The sequence below is a fragment of the Bubalus bubalis genome, chromosome 23, assembly GCF_019923935.1.
Source record: "Bubalus bubalis isolate 160015118507 breed Murrah chromosome 23, NDDB_SH_1, whole genome shotgun sequence".
NCBI classification, from domain to species: domain Eukaryota; kingdom Metazoa; phylum Chordata; class Mammalia; order Artiodactyla; family Bovidae; genus Bubalus; species Bubalus bubalis.
Genome location: NC_059179.1, coordinates 35,063,949 through 35,088,345, shown reverse-complemented (window position 1 = coordinate 35,088,345; position 24,397 = coordinate 35,063,949). Strand labels below are relative to the sequence as shown.

At 45.6% G+C, this 24,397-nt stretch overlaps 1 protein-coding gene across 4 annotated transcripts in view; it reads left to right on the top strand.

The window, feature by feature from the left end:
• The window catches only part of ABLIM1 (actin binding LIM protein 1), a 329,328-nt gene that overhangs the window by 133,889 nt on the left and 171,042 nt on the right, over positions 1-24,397 (top strand). The window contains exon 1 of one of the 4 annotated variants that reach the window (XM_044935298.2): positions 4,165-4,480. The exons of 2 other annotated variants lie outside the window; for them this stretch is intronic. In XM_044935298.2, the coding sequence (XP_044791233.1) occupies positions 4,465-4,480 (16 nt within the window). In that variant the 5' untranslated portion in view covers positions 4,165-4,464. Of the gene's footprint in view, positions 1-4,164; positions 4,481-21,175; positions 21,655-24,397 lie in introns of those variants that run through there. One more of the 4 variants, XM_044935306.2, reaches the window with a different exon arrangement.

The window sequence follows — 24,397 nt, the reverse complement described above, 5'->3', positions numbered from 1 at the left end:
TCATTAAGTCATGTCCAACTCTTTGTGACCCCCTGATTGCAGCGTGCTAGGCTTCCCTGTCCTTCATATCCCCTGGAGTTTGCTCAAACTCATATCCATAGAGTTAGTGATGCCAACCAACCATCTCATCCTCTGTTGCCTCCTTCTCTTCCTGCACTCAATCTTTCTCAACATCAGAGTCTTTTCCAATGAATTGGCTCTTTCTTAAAAAAATGAATAAACATAGGCACAATCTGGTAAACACTGGACATGCCACACCAACACAATCCAGTTTGTAGGAAGGAGGCAGTATGATTGGACACACATCATGGCAGACTTTGAAATGTACCCACGGTCTTTTGAACCTAATCTGTAAAGAAATAGGTAGCTCAGTCCAAGGCTCTCATCACATCCCTTCAAAGGCTCAAATTCCTTACCGTGGCCTTCTGAACCTTCCATGACCTGCCACTGAGGCCTTAGCTTGAGGCTCTCCCTACTCCTTGTGAACACTGATCTTGATACCTTCTTGCCCTGTGACTCCACTTGGAACGATCTTCCCTGCTTTGTTCATTTGGCAGCCCTGTCTTGCCCCTTCATTCCTCCTAGAAGCCTCTGCTGACCCCCCCAGATTGGGCTCAGCGCTGCCCTGCGTCCTGTGTACCGGCTTCTGTCTTAGCACCTTCCTAATCGTGTTGAGTCCTTGTGCATGAGCAGCTCCTTCACTTGATGGTTAAGCAACTCCTGCGCAGTGATGTCTCTCTTCCTGCATTGGACAGCCAGCCCTGGACCTGGTGTACCATCGATGCCCCATAAATGTCTGCTGTGAGATTGGTAGATGCAAACATTAAGTAGAAAGCTAATAACAAACTCATTCTCAAGTTTTCTTTCAGCCAGATACTGCTAGAAAGAATTTTGAGCACTCTTTTGCCAATGAGTCCAAAGCTTTTGAGGGGGTATCTGGAAGCCTGGGCTCCTGGGGACCAGGATGGAGGGGTCTGGAAATTCCTGCCTTATGGATGCATAAGCCACAGGAAACCTAAGACTCTGTAGAGAAGAGAGCAGTGAGGGCGTGGACTCCATCCAGCTGCTTGCTTTCTCGTCTTCACATTTCCCTCTTAATTGGCATGGGCTTCCCAGGTGGTGCCAGTGGTTAAGAAACCACCTGTCAATACAGGAGACGTAAGAGATGGGGGCTTGATCCCTGGGTTGGAAAGATCCCCTGGAGGAGGAGATGGCAACCCGCTCCAGCATTCTTGCCTGGAGAATCCCTAGGACAGAAGAGCCTGGTGGGCAACAGTCCATAGCGTTGCAAAGAGTCAGACACAACTGAAGCGACAGCATGCAGGCAGGCACTGTGGACGTGATGTACTCTCGAGTGTTTTGCCAAGAGTGGCTGTGTGCTCACCAAGCTTTTCTCTCCAGCAAAATGGTTTCTGTCCTTTGGTCACTTGTGGACAACCCTGCCTTCATTTTGTGAGTGAATGACAAGGCAGCAGTCAGTCAGTTTGAGAGAATAAAACAACAGATGAACCCACGGGTTGGTGTCTATATTATGAAGTCTTATCTCATCTGAGTGGAATGAGATTGAGATAAGCTCTTTGGAAGTCTTCTCTAGAAATAATAATGAAAAGTCCTGTTGTCTTATGAGCTGTACAGTTTTTAACTTGTTTCATTTATTTTGCGGCGCTTCTTGTAGCTTGAACTAACTATAAAGCACAAAATATCTGTGCTTTGCTTCTGTTCTCAAAGCTCTTAACTATTTGGCCCTGAGGCAAGGAGACAAAAACAATTTGGTTTTACTCTGCCACAGTCCAAAAATAACTGTAGTAATATCCTCTTTGGTTATCTTAAAAGTATAGCGTGGAGGCTTTTATCCCAAAGTAGCAGTGTCTGACTGTTGGGGGGTGGGGGGGGCGGACCTTAGCTATATGACTGTTATTTAGCAACTAAATGCTGGTGACTCATTCACTCTGACTGTGGTACAGGAAAATTCTTTCCATGGAAAACACAAGAAGGGAGGGGGGCAGAAATCTCTCTGAACCACTGTGTAGTATTTTCCTTTGGAAAAGGCTCCTCTGAAAATGAATAGGCACCAGCTGCTACTCGGCTGGCTTAGTCCCCAAAGCTCCTGGAGAGTCTTCCTCAACTGGGCTTTCTGAGCAGTTCATCCACAAAGGTATACAGGTAGGCTCAGAGCCACAATAAGGGATCAGTTTGGTTAATAAACTAAAATCTCGGGATTAAAAACAGTCACCTGAATAAAAGAGAAATTGAACTCACTGCATTCATAGTTGGAGAAGGAAATGGCAACCCACTCCAGTGTTCTTGCCTGGAGAATCCCAGGGACGGGGGAAGGCTGGTGGGCTACCGTCTATGGGGTCACACAGAGTCGGATACGACTGAAGCGACTTAGCAGCAGCAGCATTCATAGTACCTGGAATATTTATATGATGATTTGGTTTGGACTAGAAACCCAACGGTGTTTTACTGTCGCATTCCATTAGGAAGAGAGGGAGGGAGAGGGGGAGAGAAAGAGAGTTCTGTTCCCTTAGCTTTGCACCGAATAACATGAAAGCCTTGGGGAGAAGTGCCTCAGTGAGGTGCTAATCTATTGATGCCGCCAAAATATAATAAAATAAGTTCACCTGCGAGGCTCACAGCGCCAAACTAATTCTAGCTCCCTGAGTTTCATTTAGCTTGTCAGCATCTCCTCGAGGGCTCTGGCGGGGTTAGGGATGGGGGAAGGAGACTGTGCAGTGCTGGCCGTGAACATCTGGGGGGTTGAAAAGGGCTTCTCTTCCTGCTCCTGAGCCCTGCCCAGCCCTGAGGTCGCGCTGCTCTCATGCTAGGCTCTTCTTTATGAATGGAGGTTAGAGAAGCCGCTTAAAGGCTCTTCAGCGCTTACTCTCCAGCTGGCCGCTGACTTAGGAAAAACATGACCCTGTGGGGCTGCGATGGGGGCAGGGAGGGCTGTGGGAGAAGTTTGTGTCATAGGAAAGACGACCCAGGGGTTGGAGGGGCCTTCGCCCTTTCTTATAGGCGGAGATGCCCAGGCTTTAAATAGAAAAGCCCTGAATCACAGATGTAGGAATGTCACAGCCGCTTGAGCTCTGCCACTCTAACCCCGCGGAAAACCAGCCCCGCCTGCTGTCATCTCAGCTCTAAACAAGCTCGGAGGCCACGATGAGGCAGGTTGCCTGACTTCATTCCTTTCTGTTACCGCGGCTGTCTTAGACCCAACACGGTACAATATTTGCACTAAAACAGTCTAATCCTGGCCTGTTCTGGTTCTGAAAGATGCGTGGTCCATCTGCTGTTCTCCCAGAGCAGCAGCATCTGCCTTTGTGTCTCTTGCTCATCACATCTCTCCCACACGGTGGGGAGCCTGTGAACGATCTGGGTTTGGGAGACAGGTGCTGGAAAGGGGTGGGTAGGCGGCTTGGTGACTCCACCCACTGGAAGTTACCTGCTCCCTGCAGACAGACCTGTGCTTCTGGGGGTCAGAAATTGAAAGCCAGGATCAGGGTTAGGCTGGTGAGGGATGTGGGTGTGACTGTTCACCCTTTGCTTTGTGGGCTGGGAGGGCTCCTCCCTGACACATAGGGAACCAAGGGGGCTTGTCTAGAAAATGCTCAAGAATCGGGGAGAAGGGGAAAGTCAGAACCCCACCTAACAGGATAAGTCAGATTTTTACTTTGATTCTGGATTTGATCCTGGATGAGGGACTGAAGCCTGAAAAATGCCTCTTCCCAGGCTCCTCATTGTCCCAGTCTGTTCCCCTCTTCTCTCCCCACCCCTCCCCCCGCCCTGTTTCAGGTAAAGGGGGACAAGGGAAGTCAAACATCATTATTCATTTTTCATTATTACTGAGCCTCCATGACCTTAAAAGTTGAAGGAAATGAACTGGAAGTCGTCACTTGCATTATTTTTCTACTAAGGCTAATTTTATTGATTCGGTTGGTCTGAGAGAAGCTGAATCTGAGAGAGCAGCAGTTATAGGAAACTAATAAGCTACCAATCGACTAGTTTGACTTACTGGAACAGTCCCTGGCTGCCCCTCACCGGCCCACCCACCCTCTCCTGGCAATCATTTATCAGACCCCGGGAGGTGCCGGTGCTCGGGGATCATTTTGATGCCGGTTCTGCCGGCGCGAGGAATGCTACGTGGTGTCAGTGACCAGAGCTTAGGACACTGGAATTTTGCATTTGTTACAGCAGCAGCTGTAGCGAGTGGCTGCGCCGGCCGAAGGGCAGCGTCCCTTAGCAGGGCGCGGCCACCACTTGGCGGCGATCGCTGGGGCGGCACCCGAGCTTGGCCCTAGAGATGGGGGCGGGATTTTAGAAAGAAGCCGGGACTCGGCGAGTGGATGGCCGGGCGCTTCCTCGCAGCCTCTGCAGCAGCCGATCTGTCTGCCCAGCGGCGCTCCCACTCCTAGACTTTGTTCCCGTTTCCTCCCGCGCTGCTCGCCAAAGGCACCGGTTACCATGGTGAAGGAGAAAGGTAATTATTAATATCGATCCCTGTGCATGGCTGCAGAAGTTGCACTGGTGCTGCGGGGCTGGGCCACCTAATGGGGGACGATCAATGGAAAGCCAGGCAGACATGTTCTGGGTGTGAGAATCTGTATTGTGAAGTCCGGGTTTGCATAGAGCAGAGACTTACTTCATTAAGAACCTTTCATTTAGCCACGGCGCGTCCCAAGAGCATTCCTATTTCTGGAGTGTTTGCACAGCCGAGCTCCCAGGGCGTGTGTCTTTTTTGATCGCTCTTGCATTTGGAATTTTTGGTTGTGTTTGAGACTTGCCTTCCTGCCTTCATCCTAGCCTTCACTCTTCCTCACTCACCCCCACCGAAATCAATAAATTAATGAAGCAGTGTAATGAAAGGGCCCTTCTACCAGGTCTAGGCTGTGTTGGGACCTGCCCAAGCTTAGCTCAAAGTTCCAAGCGGTTGGTCTTTAAGATTCCAGGTGTGCCTCTCTAATAACCTGTCATTTCAGCGACATCCCTAATCACTCCTCCAAACACCTTAAAAGATGGGTTACATGTCAAGGGCGGCAAATCATGTCTTAAGAATGTGAAAAGGGAGAGGATGGTCACGCTCTGCACAGGCATACCATATTTATGCACTGGGCGTGGTCCGAAATGGAAGTTAAACTTTTCAGAATTGAATTGTTATTTAACTTATTCATTTGTCTGGGAAATGTAAAAGAGCACAACAATGTTTGATTTTAGTTATCCAAGTCATATATAAATATGTCTTATGTTAAGAAAGTGCAGTGTCACAGGAGATTAGAGAGTGAAAGATGAAATCTTGCCCTTACCTGGTTCACTTTCATGTCCCCTTTTCTCTTGAGGCAAAATTGTTAATAGTGTGTATCCTTCAAGAACTTATAGAAGGAATAAGATAGATAGATAGAAGTGTTAAAAAAGGATCATTCTCTGATCATTTTTTCGTGACTCGATTCTTTTCTGTTAATAATATGTCTTTGGGACCTTCACTACATCATTTGAGAGTGTGAGTAACCACCACTGAATTTTGCATTTTGGTAAGCTTGGATGTATTCTGCCACATTTCCTGACTGTGGACATACTATTCTCCATAAACACAGATGTCTGCTCTTTGGGTGCTGTCTTCAACATTTCCGTGATTTATCTTTGTCTACTTTCTCTTAAAGCCCCTACAGGGAGTAAATGTGAGGTGAACGTGCTGAACTCAAGCTGATCCCTATTGTTGGAAACTCAATTCAGGTTTATTATACTAGTGGATGGATGGAGGAATAGGATCACAACAGCTAACCGTGTTAGGGCCGCACCTTAGCACAAAGAGAAACAGCTTCTGGTCAGTCCATTCTGCTCCTATGTATCTTTCATAAATCACAGAGTTTAGCTTTGGTTTTACACGGACTAAGGGGTAATTGAATGAAATGATTTAGTGAGAATAAAGGTGCTTCTAATAATATTTCCTCTCTTTTTGGGGTGCTACCAGGAACCCTAAATAAAGACGTTGACATTTAATCAAGGTCAGGTCTCTTCATTTTTACCTCCCCCACAGCTGAAACAAACTGACTCTGATCTCTACTGCTAATGGTTTTGAGTTTGTTTCCCCAATATGAGTAATTTATGAGCAATGGGAAAGGGGATTGCAAAGGTCACTTCCCAATTCCATCCCCCAGGGGCCCATGGAAGCCCTGGACTTGCTGTTCGTGGTGAATGTTTTATAGGTCAGTAGTCCCCAAATAGCAACTCTTCTTAAGTCATTAGAGACTTCCCAAAACTTGGATTGCCTGGGTTCATGTTTGCTTTACAAGTCAGTAACCACTTTCTGACTAGAACACTTTGGACAGGCCACCGAGAGGTCACATACTAGTTTTATCTAAGCCCTTAGCCACTGATTAAAGGCTGTTCCTTTTCTATTTTGAGGTCCATGTCAGTCTCCACTTCTGCCTCCCAGCTCCCTGATTGCATTGACCTCAGTCAACAGCAGGGAAAGGCAGGGTTTTTGGTGGGTGCACAAGGGCTTCAGTGGAAAGAAAGGAATTTCATTAAAGCTTCTAAAGCCAGAAGGGCACAGGAGCACTTGCAGTCCAGGCATTCATCCTAGACCCGAGAAAACTGGGTTTCAGAAAGGGTTAGTAAATTGCTCAAAATCACACAGCAGGTAACTGGACTAAGTTCAGGTTTATTATACTAGTGGGTGGATGGAGAACATAGAGGAGACTCATCCTCTGTGTTCCATCACAGGAGGACACGGCTCAGTGTCTGCATTTATCACCCACTAGCTCCATCACTAGACAGTGAACCTCTCCGAAGCAGCCCTGTGTCTCTACCTTTAATTTTTCAGTTCATAGCTTGACACCTCACGTCATAGATTCTCAGAGTTGAGGCCGGTTGGCCCATTGTCAGAGCTAGATCTGGAACCTGTGCCCTTCTGATCCTTAGACTTTTCCAGTATGCTCTGCTTCCTCTTGCTTCCAGAGAGTTCCAGCTTCTTCCTTCCTCTTGGGGCAGACACGAATCAGCCGGGAGCGAGTTTGCGTCATGGTAGCATCCATCCTGAGGAGCACGAGAAGTCTTCTGAAGAAGTGACATAGGTTCCCTGTTGCTCATCACTTGGAGATGGTTTAGGTCACGCTGGTCTGTGCTGCCATTTTCTCTCCTGGATGAAGTTTCCATGACACTGACAGAAAGAAAGCCTGCTGGCAGATCACACGTCTGCAAGTGTGGAATGACATTGGCCAACCAACTTTGACCCTCATCCTCTTCTGTTCTCCCAACCAGGCACCCACCCACTTCCAGTTGTAGACCCTTATTGATCTGGGAATCTTCATGAAATAGTTGTTTCTCTGATGCTTTCAAGGGCATCTTAACCTTGCTGTGTCCTGTAACAAAGAAGCAGGAGAGATTTTTGTGGGTTTATCAGTCAATATCTGTCTTCCTGAATACACTTTCATCTCCCTAAACTCCAGTGGCCTAGTCTACTCATTATAAACTTTAATTCTAGCTTATGTGTGTCCTACTGCAAGTTTTAAAAATAAACATGAAGGGGATTTATTATTTCTTAGTGTTAGAGGAAACAAGTATAAGCAAATATTAGAGATTAAGTTATGTAAACATTCATTTGTTTAAATAATAAGGGAGCTTAGGGTTTGGAAAAGGTTTGATCCTTCATGTAAGAAGGATGAAAATTCAGCAGTGAGGGAGGCACATCACAGAAAACAATTCTACAGTTGAGCACATCGTTTTTTGTTTGTTGTGTTTCCCGGAAGTTTTCTGCCACTGTTGGATGACCCAACTTGCTTTTAAGGTAGTGAAAAGTGAAAGTGTTAGTTGCTCAGTTGTGTCCAACTCTTTGTGACCCCATGGATTGTCACCCACCAGGCTCCTCCATCCATGGAATTCTCCAGGCAGGAATACTGGAGGGGGTTGCCATTTCCTTCTCTGGGAGATCTTCCCGACCCAGGGATTGAACCCAGATCTCCTGTATTGTAAGCAGATTCTTTACCATCTGAGCCACCAGGGAAGCTCTTTTAAGTAGAGCAGGACCCAGTGAGACTCATTCTAGTTCATCCTTGATGGAGAGATGTTCACTGTCCACCTGACATTCCAGTGTATGGGATGCACACGTGCATGCACACACACAATATGGGACACACACACTCACAGAGTATAGGACACAGACACACACATATGGGGCAGTCTTGTTTCTTAGCAGCTTCTAAGAACAGTGGTATACTGGGTCTCAAATGTGTCCTACAGACGGGCACCAAAGTAATCCTCTTAGGATGCTGATGTCATCATATTTTCAGGCGAAAAATGTCACTAAATGAGTGACAAGGTAAATTTCACAACTTCCTGCTAATCATTGAGGATTCTCTCCAAGTCCTTAAATTACCTCCTCCCTACCCCCATCTAAGCCAGTCTTGTTTTATTTGTAATATTATTATTAAACCTGCCAGTTGTTGAAATGGCAGGCTTTGCATTGACACCTTTACATACATCACCTCTAATCTTTGAGCCCATCAGGGTCAGTGGCACTCCTCCCCTTTAGTAAATGAGAAAGAGGAGGTTAGTGGGAGTTCAGCCACTTGCCAGAGATCACTTAAAAAGTAGAAGAGCTGATTTTCTACCCAGGCCATTATGGCTGCAGAATCTGCACTAATTGTTCCTATGCTCCAACTACCCCCCACCCCCAATTTTTACTGTTTGAATAATCATGGATATATTTTCCATCTCCATCATGGTGTCATTCGGCCCCTCCTGCCCCATAAGAAATACATATTGTCTCCTTTTGCATATTTGCCCATGACCTAACTAGAATTCTGCTTCCTTACAATAGTTTTCAAAGGCCCATCCCTTCTGTAAATTCTTCTCGAATTACTCTGAGCACCTAAGTCAACACCAGAGAAATTAAACAACAATCTATCACTTGTACGACTTAAGAAAGAGTGTCCCTCTCCCTCAGGAGTTGCTGACTTCATATACCATCTTATGAAACAAGCTTTAGAGTTGCCAAGTGTTGCTGCCTCTAACGGTGTCTGTCCTTCCACCCCATCCCACTCCTCCCAAACACCCACACCCACACAAACACTCCCCACTCAAGAGCATGCACACAGCCTAATGTAATCGAAACCCATTTCTGTTCCATCCTTGGGGAAGTCTGAGAACAGATTGCTCTCTGCAGTGTGATAATTCATCATCCATTCGAGTCGCCTCCCAGGCCCCCCGTTGGTGTAGACTAGCTCCTCTGAGATTCAGTTTCCCAACCCTGCTTCCCAGGTGGGTGTTTCATATCCTACCCTGACCTGCTCTTGAAACTGTCTAGGTTGTTCATTTTTCCTTAACTTGAAAAGCCCCAAGTTTTTCAAGGGGACACCAATGGCAAGAACATTTCCTAAGTAAAGTCTAAAGGAAAACTATTGATTTAAAGAGACACCACAATGCTACAAGCTTCAGAATACATTGTCTGGATTAGCGACTTACACACACATCTCAGTTGTGAACTTTGCATCTTTAGAGGGAGCAGAGATCCAGTTTTGTCACCATATTCCACTGGAGAGGGGAAAAAAAAAACCCCAAGTGTGAATTTCTCTTACTGTTTTATAAATGAAATAGTACTACTCTCACCAGGAAGTATGACTCTGCCCCACTTGTCTTCAGGACCAAAGGGCTGTCTAGATGATGGGATTTCTAAGGCTAAGGGAAAGAACTTCACATTTTAAAAAATCACAACAAATCCTTGCCCTCTGCCACCTACTCATTAATGTCTAAAGAAATGCTTATCTAGAGAGAGAGAGAGAAGAAAAAGACCTCGTTTCCACAATTAGAGTTACGGCTGACTATGGAAAGACATCTGAGAGAAGGAATGAAGTGAAGTGAGTCACCCATGGACTATACAGTCCATGAAGTTCTCCAGGCCAGAATACTGGAGTGGGTAGCCTTTCCCTTATCCAGAGAGAAGGAATACATTGACTTAAATTTACCCAGAGCTCTTGAGAGCAATCTTAAGCTGATTGGGCCACTTAGAAGTGATCCTGCCTCTTGCTTCTCTGATGACCTGGTCAGGTGACCAGGGAGGATGAAACACCCAGTACTGTTTCATAGAAACTCTCTTTTAAAGAACAAGAAATTAACTTTCCAAAGTCCTGCAGAAAAGATGTCCTAAGTGAGACCATGCTGCGATTCATGGGGTTGCAGAGTTGGACACGACTGAGCGACTGATCTGATCTGAAACCCAGCCCACTAAAAGCAAAATCTTGGCACTGATTCTCTGTGAGGAGGGGCCCCTTGATGTCATCATCATATTCACTGCCCCTGGGAGGCAAGCAGGAGGGTCCTCTTACTGCTGGCATCTCATATGCCAAAGCCAAAACACGGAGGCTTTTCCTGAGCCAGCATTGGAGCGTCAGCAGACTTTTCAGAAGGTGCAGTGATGGGTGAGTGGTGCAGGATTTCTTCCCATTGTGGTTGAGCCTTCCCTGGGCACACCACAGTAGAAACCAGCCCAGCTTCCTATTTCATTGTGTGTTGGTCTGATGGTGACTCATACCGAGAGGTATGTTTATCCCAAACTGGCAGGAGCTGTGTATTCAAGGGCAAATTTTGTTAGCTGTGGGGGAGGGTGAATATTTGTAGGCATGACCTCTTTTCTCTGAAACATTGTATTTGTGTTCACACTGACATGATTAATGCTATTACGGTCCAGTGTGCCCTGGGGGGCACCAGGGGTGAGTTTCTGTGTCCCATTGCAATCAAACAGGCTGAGTTTTTTGAATACTTAGACTTAACTGTGAAGATGCTGGCTTTCTTAAGCTTTCAGAGAAATTACTGTCTAGGGCAGTGGTTCTCAAGTGTTAGCAGACATGAGGGCCACCGGGAGTTTGGTCAGAGTGGGGATTTCTGGACCCTGGTCCCAGAGTTCTGGTTTAGTAAATCTGAGAAAGGGCCTGAGACTTTGCACTTCTAGCAATTCCCAAGTGATATTGATGCTCACGGTTCAGGGACCATACTTGGACACTATCATGGTTTCTTGTCCGTAAAATGATCAGCGTTCTAGGCAGAGAAGAGAGAACTTTTATATAAGTAGCCTCTTTGCTCTCTCGCCAGTTTTATCTTGCTTATAATGCAGATGACAAAGTCAAGAGCATTGTTTTCATTTTGATTCTCTTGCAGCATAGGATGAAGCTTCGATTCATAGAATGGAAACCTTCTGTGAGACTTGAGTGACCAGAGGCTGCTGTCAGTATATGACACTGGACGTGTAGGGGGTGGGCAGGGTGGGAGCTGCGGGGGAGTTACAGGGCACCTTTTCCTGGGAGTGAGTTGGGGCTCAGCTTGGCTTGGGGGAGTCAAGGCACAAATGTGCCATTCTGTAACCATCACTCCCAATTCCGAAGGGTTCGTTGAGCATTTTTACTGCAGGTCGTAGACCTCTTTGGAATCCTTTGGTTAGAGACAGTTTCAGGAGCTATCTTGGCTCACAAGAGCTGCAACTGTTTAGTGTCTCAGGAGCTAAAATGTGTTATTGAAACCTCAAGCAGTTTTAATAGAGACCATTGCATTGTCTATATTCTTGTTGTTGGTCTATATTCTGTTGTTGTTGAACCACAGATTGTTCAACAATCTGTATTCACAGTGCTCTTTGAAACACTGTGAAGGGAGAAATTTAAGAAAAATTAAAAGAAGCAGAGAATGGTAGAAAAAGATAGCAAGGTTATTTCACACGGAGTTTCTGGAAGGACATAAGAGCGAGGCTACACCCCTCAGAAAAATGGCAGGCGCTGTGGGCTCCCTGGTCTGTGGAGGGTCCCCTAAGTGGCACGTGGGGCTAGATGAGTGTTGGGGGATTGCCACGTGGGGGAGCCCTGTCTGGACAGCTACTGGGGAACAGTTTTAGGGCTGACTGGTGGGAATGGTATCTGCTGGACTAGGTTCAATGATGCTGTTCCTGCTCAGCTGGAAGATGTTGCCAGTCCTGCCGCGTGTGAAGAGCCCAGCCTGAAGCAGTGACCCATAGCAACCAGTGTCTTGAATGCATCACAAATTTATAAAGGTCTACTCTCTGCAAGGCATTTTGAGGGTAACCTAATACATGGAAAAGATCCTGCCTTCAGCAGGTTAATGAATTACCAGTGGTGGCAGGGGTGCGGATTGAAAATAGAAGCAATACAAGGTGATCAGAAGGAATATAAATGGTATTCTGCTGAGCTTCCACGGAAGAGTTAGTGTTTCAAATGAATCAGAAAAGGCTTTACAGAAAAGGGAGCATTTATGATTGGCCTTGAAGGGTTCTGTTAATTTCTTCCTGTTAGGGATGGTGTTTAATTCAGTTCAAACCCATTATACAGTGTCTGCTCCATGGTAAGTATTCAGTGAATGTTGAATGAACTGAAAAGTGGATGAAGGATGTGTATGGGTAGAGAGATGGGTATTCATAAGTGTTTATTCAGAGTCTAATAAGAGATTAGCAATCTGGGTACAGAAACAAAATGCAATTCTTGACCTAAAAGCACTCACATTCTAACAAGAAACATAAACACAAAAATACATAATTATGATACATGTGAAATGTATTCAACAAGGAACTCTTTAATGTGGGACTGCGGTGCAGGGGGCTGGCTAATTCTCCTGGAAGGTCATGGCAGACTAGGCTTTGAAGGATGAACAGGAGTGCAACAAACGAATAAAGGGGAAATGAGAGAAAGGTTTCGAATTGGCAAGACAGAAGCAGAGAAGGAAATGCAGCCAGCTGAGTTTGGCAGGAACTACCATTAGTCATGAGGGACTGCAGTAACCATGGGGAAGGGTAAATGGAGGGCTTTGCAGGTCAGGTTGAGTTGAGGATGGACAGAACCAGAGGTTGTACATTCAGATGCCTCTAAGAATCAGACAGATGATCTAGATGAGTGGAGATGGGGCCAGACAGGATGGCAGGGCCTTCTCTACAGGAAAAGCCACCCTATTGCTCTATCCTGGTTCACACAAAACTAGGAACAGAGGGATGTGGGCCATGGGGCCAGACCTTCCAGTTTTCAAGAGTGACTAGAAACGGGTTTTTCTGTAAAAATCTCCAGATGCTTAAAGTTGGCAAGTGATTCAACTTTCTCTTCAAAAAATCTTCATGTAGGCCAAACAAAACATATCTGTGGGCAGCACTCAGCCCAAGGACCTTCTGATTGTGGTCTAATTGTGGTCTGTGCTCACCAAGCCTACCCACAATAAGAAACACATTTTCACACAAAAAGACTAAAGACTTCTACACTTACACATATAGATGGCTAATGAAAAAGTCATGTGAAGCAATACTCATCCTTCACTCTCTGCTCTTTTCTAGTCTCTTCTATTTTTTTATTATGTGGCTCAGTGGTAAAGAATCTACCTGCCAGTGCAGGAGACTTAAGAGATCTGGGTTCAATCACTGGGTTGGGAAGATCCCCTGGAGCAGGAAATGACAACCCACTCTGGTTTTCTTGCCTGGGAAATCCCACGGACAGAGGAGCCTGGTGGGCTACAGTCCATAGGGTCTCAAAGAGTCCGACACCACTGAATGACTTAGCACGCATGTACCCCTCTCTTGGAAAATCTGAGAGGTGATCTGTCATTGCAAGGCTACTGTGCAGCAGGAAAGGGATGGTCATCCTTTGAGTTCCGAGTGTGTCTGCCATCACTCCTATCTTGAGTCAGAGGCATTCCTGCAAGATCCAACAGGACTCAAAAAGAGCGCAGACTATGAAGCAAGAGTGCAAGAGTGCCTTCTTGCCATTGAAAGGAGCAGCCATGATGGAGAGACCCCTAGGGAAAGGTCGTGCTTACTATGAAAGCCCAGGACCATAGGGAGGCAGCACGGATATGGTAGCTTTGCAAGACAGATAGAAAAAAAGGCAGCTGACAAGCATGAATGAAACAAGCAAGGCCAGACAGAGAGCAGCAGTCTGCTAGGCCAGAGAGTATCCGATACAATATTACCTGTGCGGTGCCAGACCATCAGGAGCAGGTTTGAAGATGAGATGGGAAGTCCCCTTGTTTTTACAGGACCTCTGGGTTGCCTCCCTGCATTCTCATCCTCACATGGGCGAGCGGCCCCCTCTGGAGTTGTGCAGCCCACGGCCTGCACGTCTTCCTTCCCCAGAGGCAGTGATGCTAGGGAGCGAATGCTGGGGTTGGTATCAGTTGAATCACGACTCCCCACTTTCCAGAGGATGTAGAGCCAAGCTCTTCACCTGAGTGAGATTCTGTTTCTTTCTTCAGTGAAAATAGCAGAGAACACCCACTTTTCTCTCCGAGTGTGGAGGTTTGATAAGTTATCTGAGAAGTGTGAGCACTGCAAAGAATTATTGGTTAGATCTGCAAAAGAAAAAAAAAAAAAAAAAAAAGCCCGTGATGGATTGTTCATCAGAAACTAGGCTAGTATGAGCTGTATGCTCAGTCACTCAGTTATGTCTGATTCTTTGAGACCCTATGGACTGTAGCCCACCAGGTTCCTCTGTCCATGGGATTTTTCAGGCAAGAATATTGGAGTGGGTTGCCATTTCCTTCTCCAGGGTATACTCCTGACCCAGGGATCAAACCCACATCTCCTGTGTCTCCTGCACTGCAGGCAGATTCTTTACCCATGGAAATAATAAAATCTAGAAGAAGAAGAAAAAAAGGTACAAGAAAGACACTATTCACAGATTGCACTGCAAATTCTAGTACAATGATAATTACATTCCCAACGTGTAAGCACTGACCACAGTTAATTGAGAATGTGGTTTTGCCATATTAGTAAGAATAAGATGTTACTAAGTAGTGGCTAAGTTAGTATAAGAATCTAGCAATAAGAATAGCAGTAAGACTTTCTTAAGACCAAGAAATGTAGTGATGAAGTCCAAGAAAAACACCTAAAGTTGAACACATGCTCTTACAGAGGGCACGGAGGGTTGGGAGGTGCAGTGAGGCAGGCAATTGCCATCATGCAGTCTCTGTGCTTTTTATGCATATAAGCCTTCTTAATGTCTTAAACTTCGGTAAAAGCAAAACATAAGGGAGAAAACTCAGACTACCCATCTCGTATCTTTACTGTCAAGATTCATTTCAATGAGGTAACATGTGTTAAAAGCTCAGAAATGCTAATTGAAGATCAGTTGATCAGAGGAGAGTGAAAAAGTTGGCTTAAAGATCAACATTCAGAAAACGAAGATCATGGCATCTGGTCCCATCACTTCATGGCAAATAGATGGGGAAACAGTGGAAACAGTGGCTGACTTTATTTTTCTGGGCTCCAAAATCACTGCAGATGGTGATTGCAGCCATGAAATTAAAAGACGCTTACTCCTTGGAAGGAAAGTTATGACCAACCTAGATAGCATATTCAAAAGCAGAGACATTACTTTGTCAACAAAGGTCTGTCTAGTCAAGGCTATGGTTTTTCCAGTGGTCATGTATGGATGTGAGAGTTGGACTGTGAAGAAAGCTAAGCGCCAAAGAATTGATGCTTTTGAACTGTGGTGTTGGAGAAGACTCTTGAGAGTCCCTTGGACTGCAAGGAGAGCCAACCAGTCCATCCTAAAGGAGACCAGTCCTGGGTGTTCATTGGAAGGACTGATGTTGAAGCTGAAACTCCAATACTTTGGCCACCTGATGCGAAGAGCTGACTCATTGGAAAAGACCTTGATGCTCGGAAAGATTGAGGGCAGGAAGAGAAGGGGATGACAGAGGATGAGATGGTTGGATGGCATCACTGACTCCATGGAGATGGGTTTGGGTGGACTCTGGGAGTTGGTGATGGACAGGGAGGCCTGGCATGCTGTGGTTCATGGGGTCGCAAAGAGTCAGACACGACTGAGCGACTGAATTGAACTGACTGATATGTAGAGAATAGTAGGGTAGGTGTATACCCCAGAGCCAAAGGGAATGGCCCAATATTCCTTGCAGAGAAAAATAAACCTAGAATGTAGGCAATGAGAACTAAACTTGTAGCTGAGTGGAGAGGCAGTCAAACTGCCAGCAGCTGGGGTTTTCAGGAGACACAGGTTTGGAGCTGAACTGGTAAAGCCCTTCCCTGTATACGTTCATCTCTTTCTTGTTTGTCCCTTGCAGTACAATTGCTCCATTTACCTTGATAACTTTGTAAGATTATCCTCAAAGCCTTCGAGATATTATAAGCTTGCCTGGAAGCAGCAGACTGCTTCCGGGAGTCTGCAGCTACACTGCCCAGGGTTCGGATCCCAACTCTACTGTTACTAATTGTGTGACCTGGAGCAAGCCACTGAATCCTTGCCCGCTCCGTCATGCCTCAGTTTCCTCATCAGAAAATAATGATATCAGTAGTACCAACTTCATAGGGTGTTGTGAGGATTGAATCAGTTAATATTTATATTAAATATTAAAGGAATATATATTCTCTATATATTAATATATAATTAATATATATTAAATAATAAAGGAATGCCCAGGGGGACTTCCCTGTGGTCCAGTGGTTTGGACTTCACTTTTCAATGCAGGGTGTGTGGGTTTGATCCCTGGTTGGGGAACTAAGATATCACATGCCTCACAGCCAAAAAATAGAAAAAGAAAACAGAAGCAATACTGTAACAAATTTAGTAAAGACTTAAAAACTGGTCCACATCAAAAAGTCTTAAAATAATGCCTGGACCCTAAAAAGTGAAAGTGTTAGTCACTCAGTTGTGTCCAACTCTTTGCAACCCCATAGACTGTAGCTCCCCAGGCTCCTCTGTCCATGGAATTCTCCAGGCAAGAATACTGGGATGGGTTGCCACTTCATACTACAGACGATCTGCCTGGCCCATGAATCGAACCCAGGTCTCCTGCATTGCAGACAGATTCTTTACCATCTAAGCCACCAGGGAAACCCACAGCAAGAGCTCAGTAGTTGCATGCTCTTGCTGCCATTATTATTATTATCCTTCTGGACTGAGTGGAATTGTGTGTGATGGGGCCAGTGTCTTCCCTGGGATGGAGTTCAGTGATCAGATTAGTTTGAGGATGCAGGCAAGTGAACAAAGCTGGATGGGTGAGTTGAGGAACCACCCATTCCTGTTGGGCAGTCTCTTCAAAGTTCACCTCAAGCAGAGCACGAATTTGTAACTCTTTGTCATGAGACCCTGCTCAGGACCACATGAGTGGCTTCCCGTGGCCACTGTCCTGGGATAAAACATCACTAAAGACCTCTCCCAGCTGGGTTCTTGAACCCCAAACCCTCTGGGCAAGCGAGATGCCCATCCTAGATCATCTTCACCCTGTGGGATGAAACAAGAAGTCTGATAATAATTTGGTGCAGGAATGTGTGGATTTTGTAAGAACAGTTGTTCTGAAAAGTTTGCGGCTCGAAGCCAGGTGTGCCCAGGATTCTCGCCGAGGAAGCTGTTTACCCGCTCTGCAGCAGCCCCTGCTGGCTCCTCCCATCATCGTGTCCTGTCATGTCATGCTCTGGGGACAGGCCCTTGTTTAGCTTTTCCAAGGCTCTGATGCCACCTCTGCTCCTGCCTCAGGTCAGTTCAACTGGAAATTGTGCTCCTTTGTGTAGTTCTCATTCAGAGAGAAGCTCGGCCACCGTGGGTTTGAAACTGGCCCACCAGTAAGCTCATTCCTGCAGCTTTTTTTTTTTTCTGAGTCAGAAATTTAAGCAAGTCTTGTATCTTCTAATGTCATTAGTTGGGTTTATTGACATCTTCAAATTACCTAATTGATAGAGACTGTTGGCGAACCCAAGGCATTTAACCAAATTTCTATGTCACCCAAAGGCTGTTACTATGGAAAAGAGACAGAAAACCAGGCTAGTGTTACGTGAAAGAACACACTGAACCCACATTTATAGAGCACAGACCTTGTGCCAGGAACTGTGCCAGACCCTGGGAATGCAGTGACAGTAACCTCGTAATAGAGGATAGAAAAGAAAGAAAGAATGAGAATGTATAGACAGTGCTAAGTATAAAGCAAGTAAAGAGTTGGGAGGAGTAGCAGATTGATTCAACTTGGGTGGTTCCAGCAGAGTTCTCGGAAGGATGGCATGGGAGCTGCTTTAGATGAGACCAGAAGTGGAGGAGCCAGTTTGCAAATACCTGGGGGACGAGCCCCTTCTGGGAAAGGAGAGGGCAGATGGAGACCTTGAAGGAGCAGGAACTGGAGCTTGGGGAGCAGTGTGAAGAGGGCGTGAGAAGAGACCAGACTGGTGGGAGTGCTCTGTGGGCTACCCTAGGGCGTCTTGGATAATGCAGCAGAAGCTGCCTAGAGGCCTTAGTTGGTGGTATGATCTGCTTGAATTATGCCCTTAAAAGATCGCTCTAGTTGCTCTGTAGCAAAGGAATTGAATGCATGAGTCAAAAGCCCACACTGTTGGAAGACATAGACTCTGTGCGTTCTTCCCAACTGTCCCCTAAACCCCTAGCAGCACCCTACTTGGTGAGGAACTAATTACTCAGACGTACATCCTCTTGTTTCTAGTTTTCTGGCAAATCTCCAGTGTTTACATACCTCTAGGCAAGTTGTGTTTGTGAAAACTCCCACATGAGATGTGAACTGGGTCTGATGGTATCTCATTCAATTTTTTTTTTTTTCTTCTAATGGGCTCTTTCTCAAGAGGGCAGCAGAAATGAAGTGATGATGAGGACACTTGTCAGAGTGGGGATGTGTTGGTGGAAAACAAAGATATACTTTAGCGGGGAGGATTCCATGCATCAGTAAGGGGTGGGGTGTGTGGAGGGATTGGAAAAGCCTTGTTTGTGCATGTACAGTTTTTCCTTCTGATTGCTGTGCTAATGTTGAGAAGCTGAGACTAACAGATGCAAGTCAGACCTGCTTTTTAAAATAGATAGAGACATAAAATAGATTGGTGGTTGTCCAGGTTTGAACAGGGGAGGGGCTTCCCAGGTGGTGATACTGGTAAAGAACCTGCCTGCCAGTGCAGTAGACGTAAGGGACGCGGGTTCCATCCCTGGGTCGGAAAGATTCCCTGGAGAAGGGCATGGCAACCCACTCCAGTATTAATTCTTGGAGAATCCCATGGATGGAGGAGCCTGGCAGGTTACAGTCATAGCGTCACAAATAGTCAGACACAACTGAAGTGACCTAGCACACATGTACAAGCAGAGTAGGGGTGGGGTGTGACTGCTAATGGGTATGGGGTCTCTTTTCGGGGTGATAAAAATGTACCCCAAAATACCAAAATTACGACTTATGGTTATGGTCACATAATACTGTGAATATTCTGAAAGACATTGAGTTGTGCACTTTAAATGGGTAGATTTTAGGATATGTGAATTATATGCTGTTAGATTTTAGGATATGTGAATTATATGCTGATAAAACAAAGTCTGCTATTTTGTTTTTATAAGTTAAACTGAAATGATGATCCAGAAAGTTATAAGATTCATTAAGCGCACTGAATATTCGCTGGTTGTTACCCAGCAGAAGAGCATGTGTCTGTTGCTAAAAGTCATAAAAGCAGAGTTGGAAGTTCAGCGTATTTGTGTTTCAGGTGGAGCACATGGTTATCTATTTATGATCAAGGACCTTGAACTGCAGCTCACTTTATTCCCTCACTGAAACACTGTAGGAACCATCATGGCTTCCCTTTGGGGTATGCTCACTGTCTGTTGGGAAAAGTGCCAGGCACTTTACAGACATTAACTCATTTATCCTGACATTAACTCATTTATCCTCCTAAGTGTCTGAATAGAATTTATCCCCATTTTACAGATGAGGAAAGTAAGGCTTGGGGAAGAAAAGTAACTTGTCTCAAGATCACAGAGCTAAGAGGGATGGAACCTGGATTCACATGAGGTCTGTCTGACCAGAATCCAGGTTGTGATCATCTCACGGCTAGAGGGGACCCCTCCCTGAGAGCCATCGTGTCATAGCGCATGGCTCCCAATTTACCTGCACTGTGAGCTGCGAGATAGTCCTAACTCAGCACCTAAGAAACAGGCCAACTGTGCTCTGATACTATCACTCAGCTCTGCCTCCTTCCTGGGGAGATGAGGAAGCCGCAGTCTGGTCCTTAGCTTCCCTGCAAGGATGTCCGGGATGGACCTTGCTCGCTGTCTTCTATTCCATGTTGCCCTTTGCTCACTATGTTTAAGCCAAACCAGGTGTCCTGATGGTCCCCAAATGTACCCCAACCCACCCCTCCACTGTCTACGATGCCTTACTCTTCCTTCCTACTCACTCAAATCCTGCCACCTACCCTTTCTTAAAGGCCCAGCTGAGAGGATACTTTCTGGTTTCTCTCTCAATTTACACTTTTATTGCAGCACACGATTTACTCTCTACCTTGTATTTCCATTCACATTCTTTCTCTTTCTCCATCTCTCTGTCTCCTTGTCTGTCTGTCTCTCCTTTCCTCTACCTCCTTCCACCTACCCTACCTGATTAAACTGTAAACTCTTTGAGGCCAGTCTCTGGGATTTACATGAATATCTTGGAAGAAGGGCTGCCATTTTCACCTTCCATTGCTTTTGCCCACGAAGCCTCTGGGTCAGAAGGCTGCCCAGCAAGCCATGGCTCTCCCACCTCCAGGCCTGGCTCCCACTCTCCCCCGCCTTAAAACATCCTCCCTTGTCACTATTCACCTTCTGCCCACACCATGGTCTCAAATTCCCTGAAACTTACTCCAACCATGTGTCCCAGCCTATTGCATGCTTCTTTCTTCAGAAGTCCTCAGTCGTGTCCGACTCTTTGCGACCCCATAGACTATACAGTCCCTGAAATTCTCCAGGCCAGAATACTGGAGAGGGTTGCCATTCCCTTCTCCAGGAGATCTTCCCAACCCAGGGATCAAACCCAGGTCTCCCGCACTGCAGACGGATTCTTTACCAGCCGAGCCACCAGGGAAGCCCTCCGAAGTCCTAGCCTAGGACAGAAGGCTGTCCTAACCTCCCAGGACAGCATTTTCTCTCTGCATTGATCAGCTTCCTGTGTGCTGTGCACAGCACTGGGGAGGGCCTGGGTGGTCTGTCTCCACAGTTCCCCAGAAGGCCTGGGACAGCACAGCACACACAGCGGCTCTCACATGCTCATTATTTGTTGACTGTAGATAAGAAGTTATTTCCCAAGTGTTGAAATTTAGGAGTTTTAATGGAAGTATTTATTTAATGTCTCTCTGTCCTCTTCCCTGGTCCCATGTTGAACTTCAGATATATTTCTTTCTCTCCCAGTGATAGATTTTACTAGGTCTGAGCTTTGCTAAACTTCAGGAAATAATCTCTTTTCTCCCACTCCTGTGGATGAATCTCTGAAGTTAAATGAGAGAATGATCAAACCACTCAGGGTCAGGTTCTCTGTCACCTGGGTGCCTAGGAAAATACCTGGCAAGGTGACAAGTATAGATTATGTCTGTTTGCCTTTTCTTGCAAAGGTAACACTGGGCAGAGTTATATTGTACAGAAAGCCTGAACAAGTCAGAACTTCATTTCTGGAAGGAGCCTAAACACCTAAAGAGCAGCCCCAGCGTTTGTAAGATCATGTCTAACTCTGCACGTTGGATGCTGTGAACTCAGGTGCTTTGCTTTCCTCCTCCTCTTGGGTGTGCAGACCCACGAGAGACCCAGGGAAAGGTGACGGTGTGTGTTTATTCACACAGAGCAGGAGTGGGAAGGCCACTTCAGAGAGGATTCAAATCTTGTTTCTGAAATTTACCGCCACGTGAATTGAAAGCCTCGTGTTGCTGTTTCCTAGCAGGTAAACCTTGGGCACAGTGCTGTGTTAGTAAACGTGTAGCAGCAGACTCTGGGAGTGGGCACAGGGCAAAGCCCTGATTTGTTAAGTGTGCTGATTTCTGGGGTGTAAATACCCTCCCCATGGCTGACTTCAAGCTACTAAGATGAAGTCACTGAGCACACAGCTTGGCAGAGCCTTGTGCACCCAGCTCTCTGCAGCAGGCAGGAGCCAAACAGCTCACCACCCTTGGTGCTCAAGGGCTCAGTGAGGTTAATCTAAGCATGCATACATTACCTACATTCATTAGTTTGTCTAAAATACTATTTTTCTATTTTAAAAAAATTATTTATTTTTAATTGGAGAATAATTTCTTTACAATATTGTGTTGGTCTCTGCCATACATCAACATGAGTCAGTCACAGGTATACATATGTCCCCTCCCTCTTGAACCTCCCTCCCTCCTCCCACCCCATCTCACCCCACTAGGTTGTCATGGAGCACCAGTTAGAGCTCCCTGAGTCATATAGCAAATTCCCACTGGTTATCCGTTTTACATGTGGTAATGTATATGTTTCCATTCTACTCTCTCAGTCTGTCCCACCCTCCCCTTCCCCACTGTGTCCACAAGTCTGGTCTCTATGTGTGTGTTTCCACTGCTGCCCTGCAAATAAGTTCATCAGGACCATCTTTCTAGATTCCATATATATATATACATTAATATATGATATTTGTTTTTCTCTTTCTGACTTACTTCACTCTGTATAATAGGCTCTAGGTTCATCCTCATTAGAACTGACTCAGATATGTTCCTTTTTATGGCTGAGTAGTGTTCTATCGTATATTTGTAAAACAGCTTCTTTATCCATTCATCTGTCAGTGGACATCTAGGTTGCTTCCATGTTCCAGCTATTGTAAATAGTGCTGCAATGAACAATAGGGTACAAGTGTCTTTTTCAATTAGGGTTGTCTCAGGATATATGCCCAGTAGTGGGAATGCCGGGTCACATGGTAGTTTTATTCCAATGAGTCAGTTCTTTGCATCAGGTGGACAAAGTATTGGAGTTTCAGCTTCAGCATCAGTCCTTCCAATGAACACCCAGGACTGATCTCCTTTAGGATAGACTGGTTGGATCTCCTTGCAGTCCAAGGGACTCGCAAGAGTCTTCTCCAACACCACAGGTCAAAAGCATCAATTCTTTGGCACTCAGCTTTCTTTATAATAGTCCAACTCTCATATCCATACATGACCACTGGGAAAACCATACCCTTGATGAGACGGACCTTTGTTGGCAAAGTAATGTCTTTGCTTTTTAATATGCTGTCTAGGTTGGTCATAACTTTTCTTCCAAGGAGTAAGCATCTTTTAATTTCATGGCTGCAGTCACCATCTGCAGTGATTTTGGAGCCCCCCAAAAATAAAGTCAGCCACTGTTTCCACTGTTTCCCCATCTATTTGCCATGAAGTGATGGGACCAGATGCCATGATCTTAGTTTTCCAAATGTGAGCTTTAAGCCAACTTTTTCAATCTGCTCTTTCACTTTCATCAAGAGGCTCTTTAGTTCTTCTTCACTTTCTGTCATAAGGGTGATGTCATCTGCATATCTGAGGTTATTGATATTTCTACTGGCAATCTTGATTCCAGCTTGTGCTTCACCCAGCCCATCGTTTCTCATGATGTACTCCGCATATAAGTTAAATAAGTGAAAGAAAGTAAAGTCGCTCAGTCGTGTCCGACTCTTTGCAACCCCATGGACTATAGCCTATCAGGGTCCTCTGTCCATGGGATTCTCCTGGCAAGAATACTGGAGTGGGTTGCCATTTCCTTCTCCAGGGGATCTTCCCAAACCAGGGATTGAACCCGGGTCTCCCCCATTGCGGGCGGATGCTTTACCATCTGAGCCACCAGAGAAGCCCTTTTCCTATTTGGAACCAGTCTGTTGATCCATGTCGAGTTCTAACTGTTGCTTCCTGACCTGCATACAGATTTCTCAAGAGGCAGGTCAGGTGATCTGGTATTCCCATCTCTTTCAAAATTTTCCACAGTTTATTGTGATCCACACAGTCAAAGGCTTTGGCATAGTCAATAAAGCAGAAATAGATGTTTTTCTGGAACTCTCTTGCTTTTTTAATGATCCAGCAGATGTTGGCAATTTGATCTCTGGTTTCTCTGCCTTTTCTAAAGCCAGTTTGAACATCTGGAAGTTCATGGTTCATGTATTGCTGAAGCCTGGCTTGGAGAATTTTGAGCATTACTTTACTAGCGTGTGAGATGAGTGCAATTGTGTGGTAGTTTGAGCATTCTTTGGCATTGCCTTTCTTTGGGATTGGAATGAAAACTGACCTTTTCCTGTGGCCACTGCTGAGTTTTCCAAATTTGCTGGCATATTGAGTGCAGCACTTTCACAGCATCATCTTTTAGGGTTTGAAATAGCTCAATTGGAATTCTATCACCTCCACTAGCTTTGTTCGTAGTGATGCTTCCTAAGACCCACTTGACTTCACATTCCAGGATGTCTGGCTCTAGGTGAGTGATCACACCATCGTGATTATTTAGGTCATGAAGATCTTTTTCATACAGTTCTGTGTATTCTTGCTACCTCTTCTTAATATCTTCTGCTTCTGTTAGGTCCCTACCATTTCTGTTCTTTATTGAGCCCATCTTTGCATGAAATGTTCCCTTGGTATCTCTAATTTTATTGAAGAGATTTCTAGTCTTTCCCATTCTGTTGTTTTCCTCTGTTTCTTTGCATTGATCGCTGATGA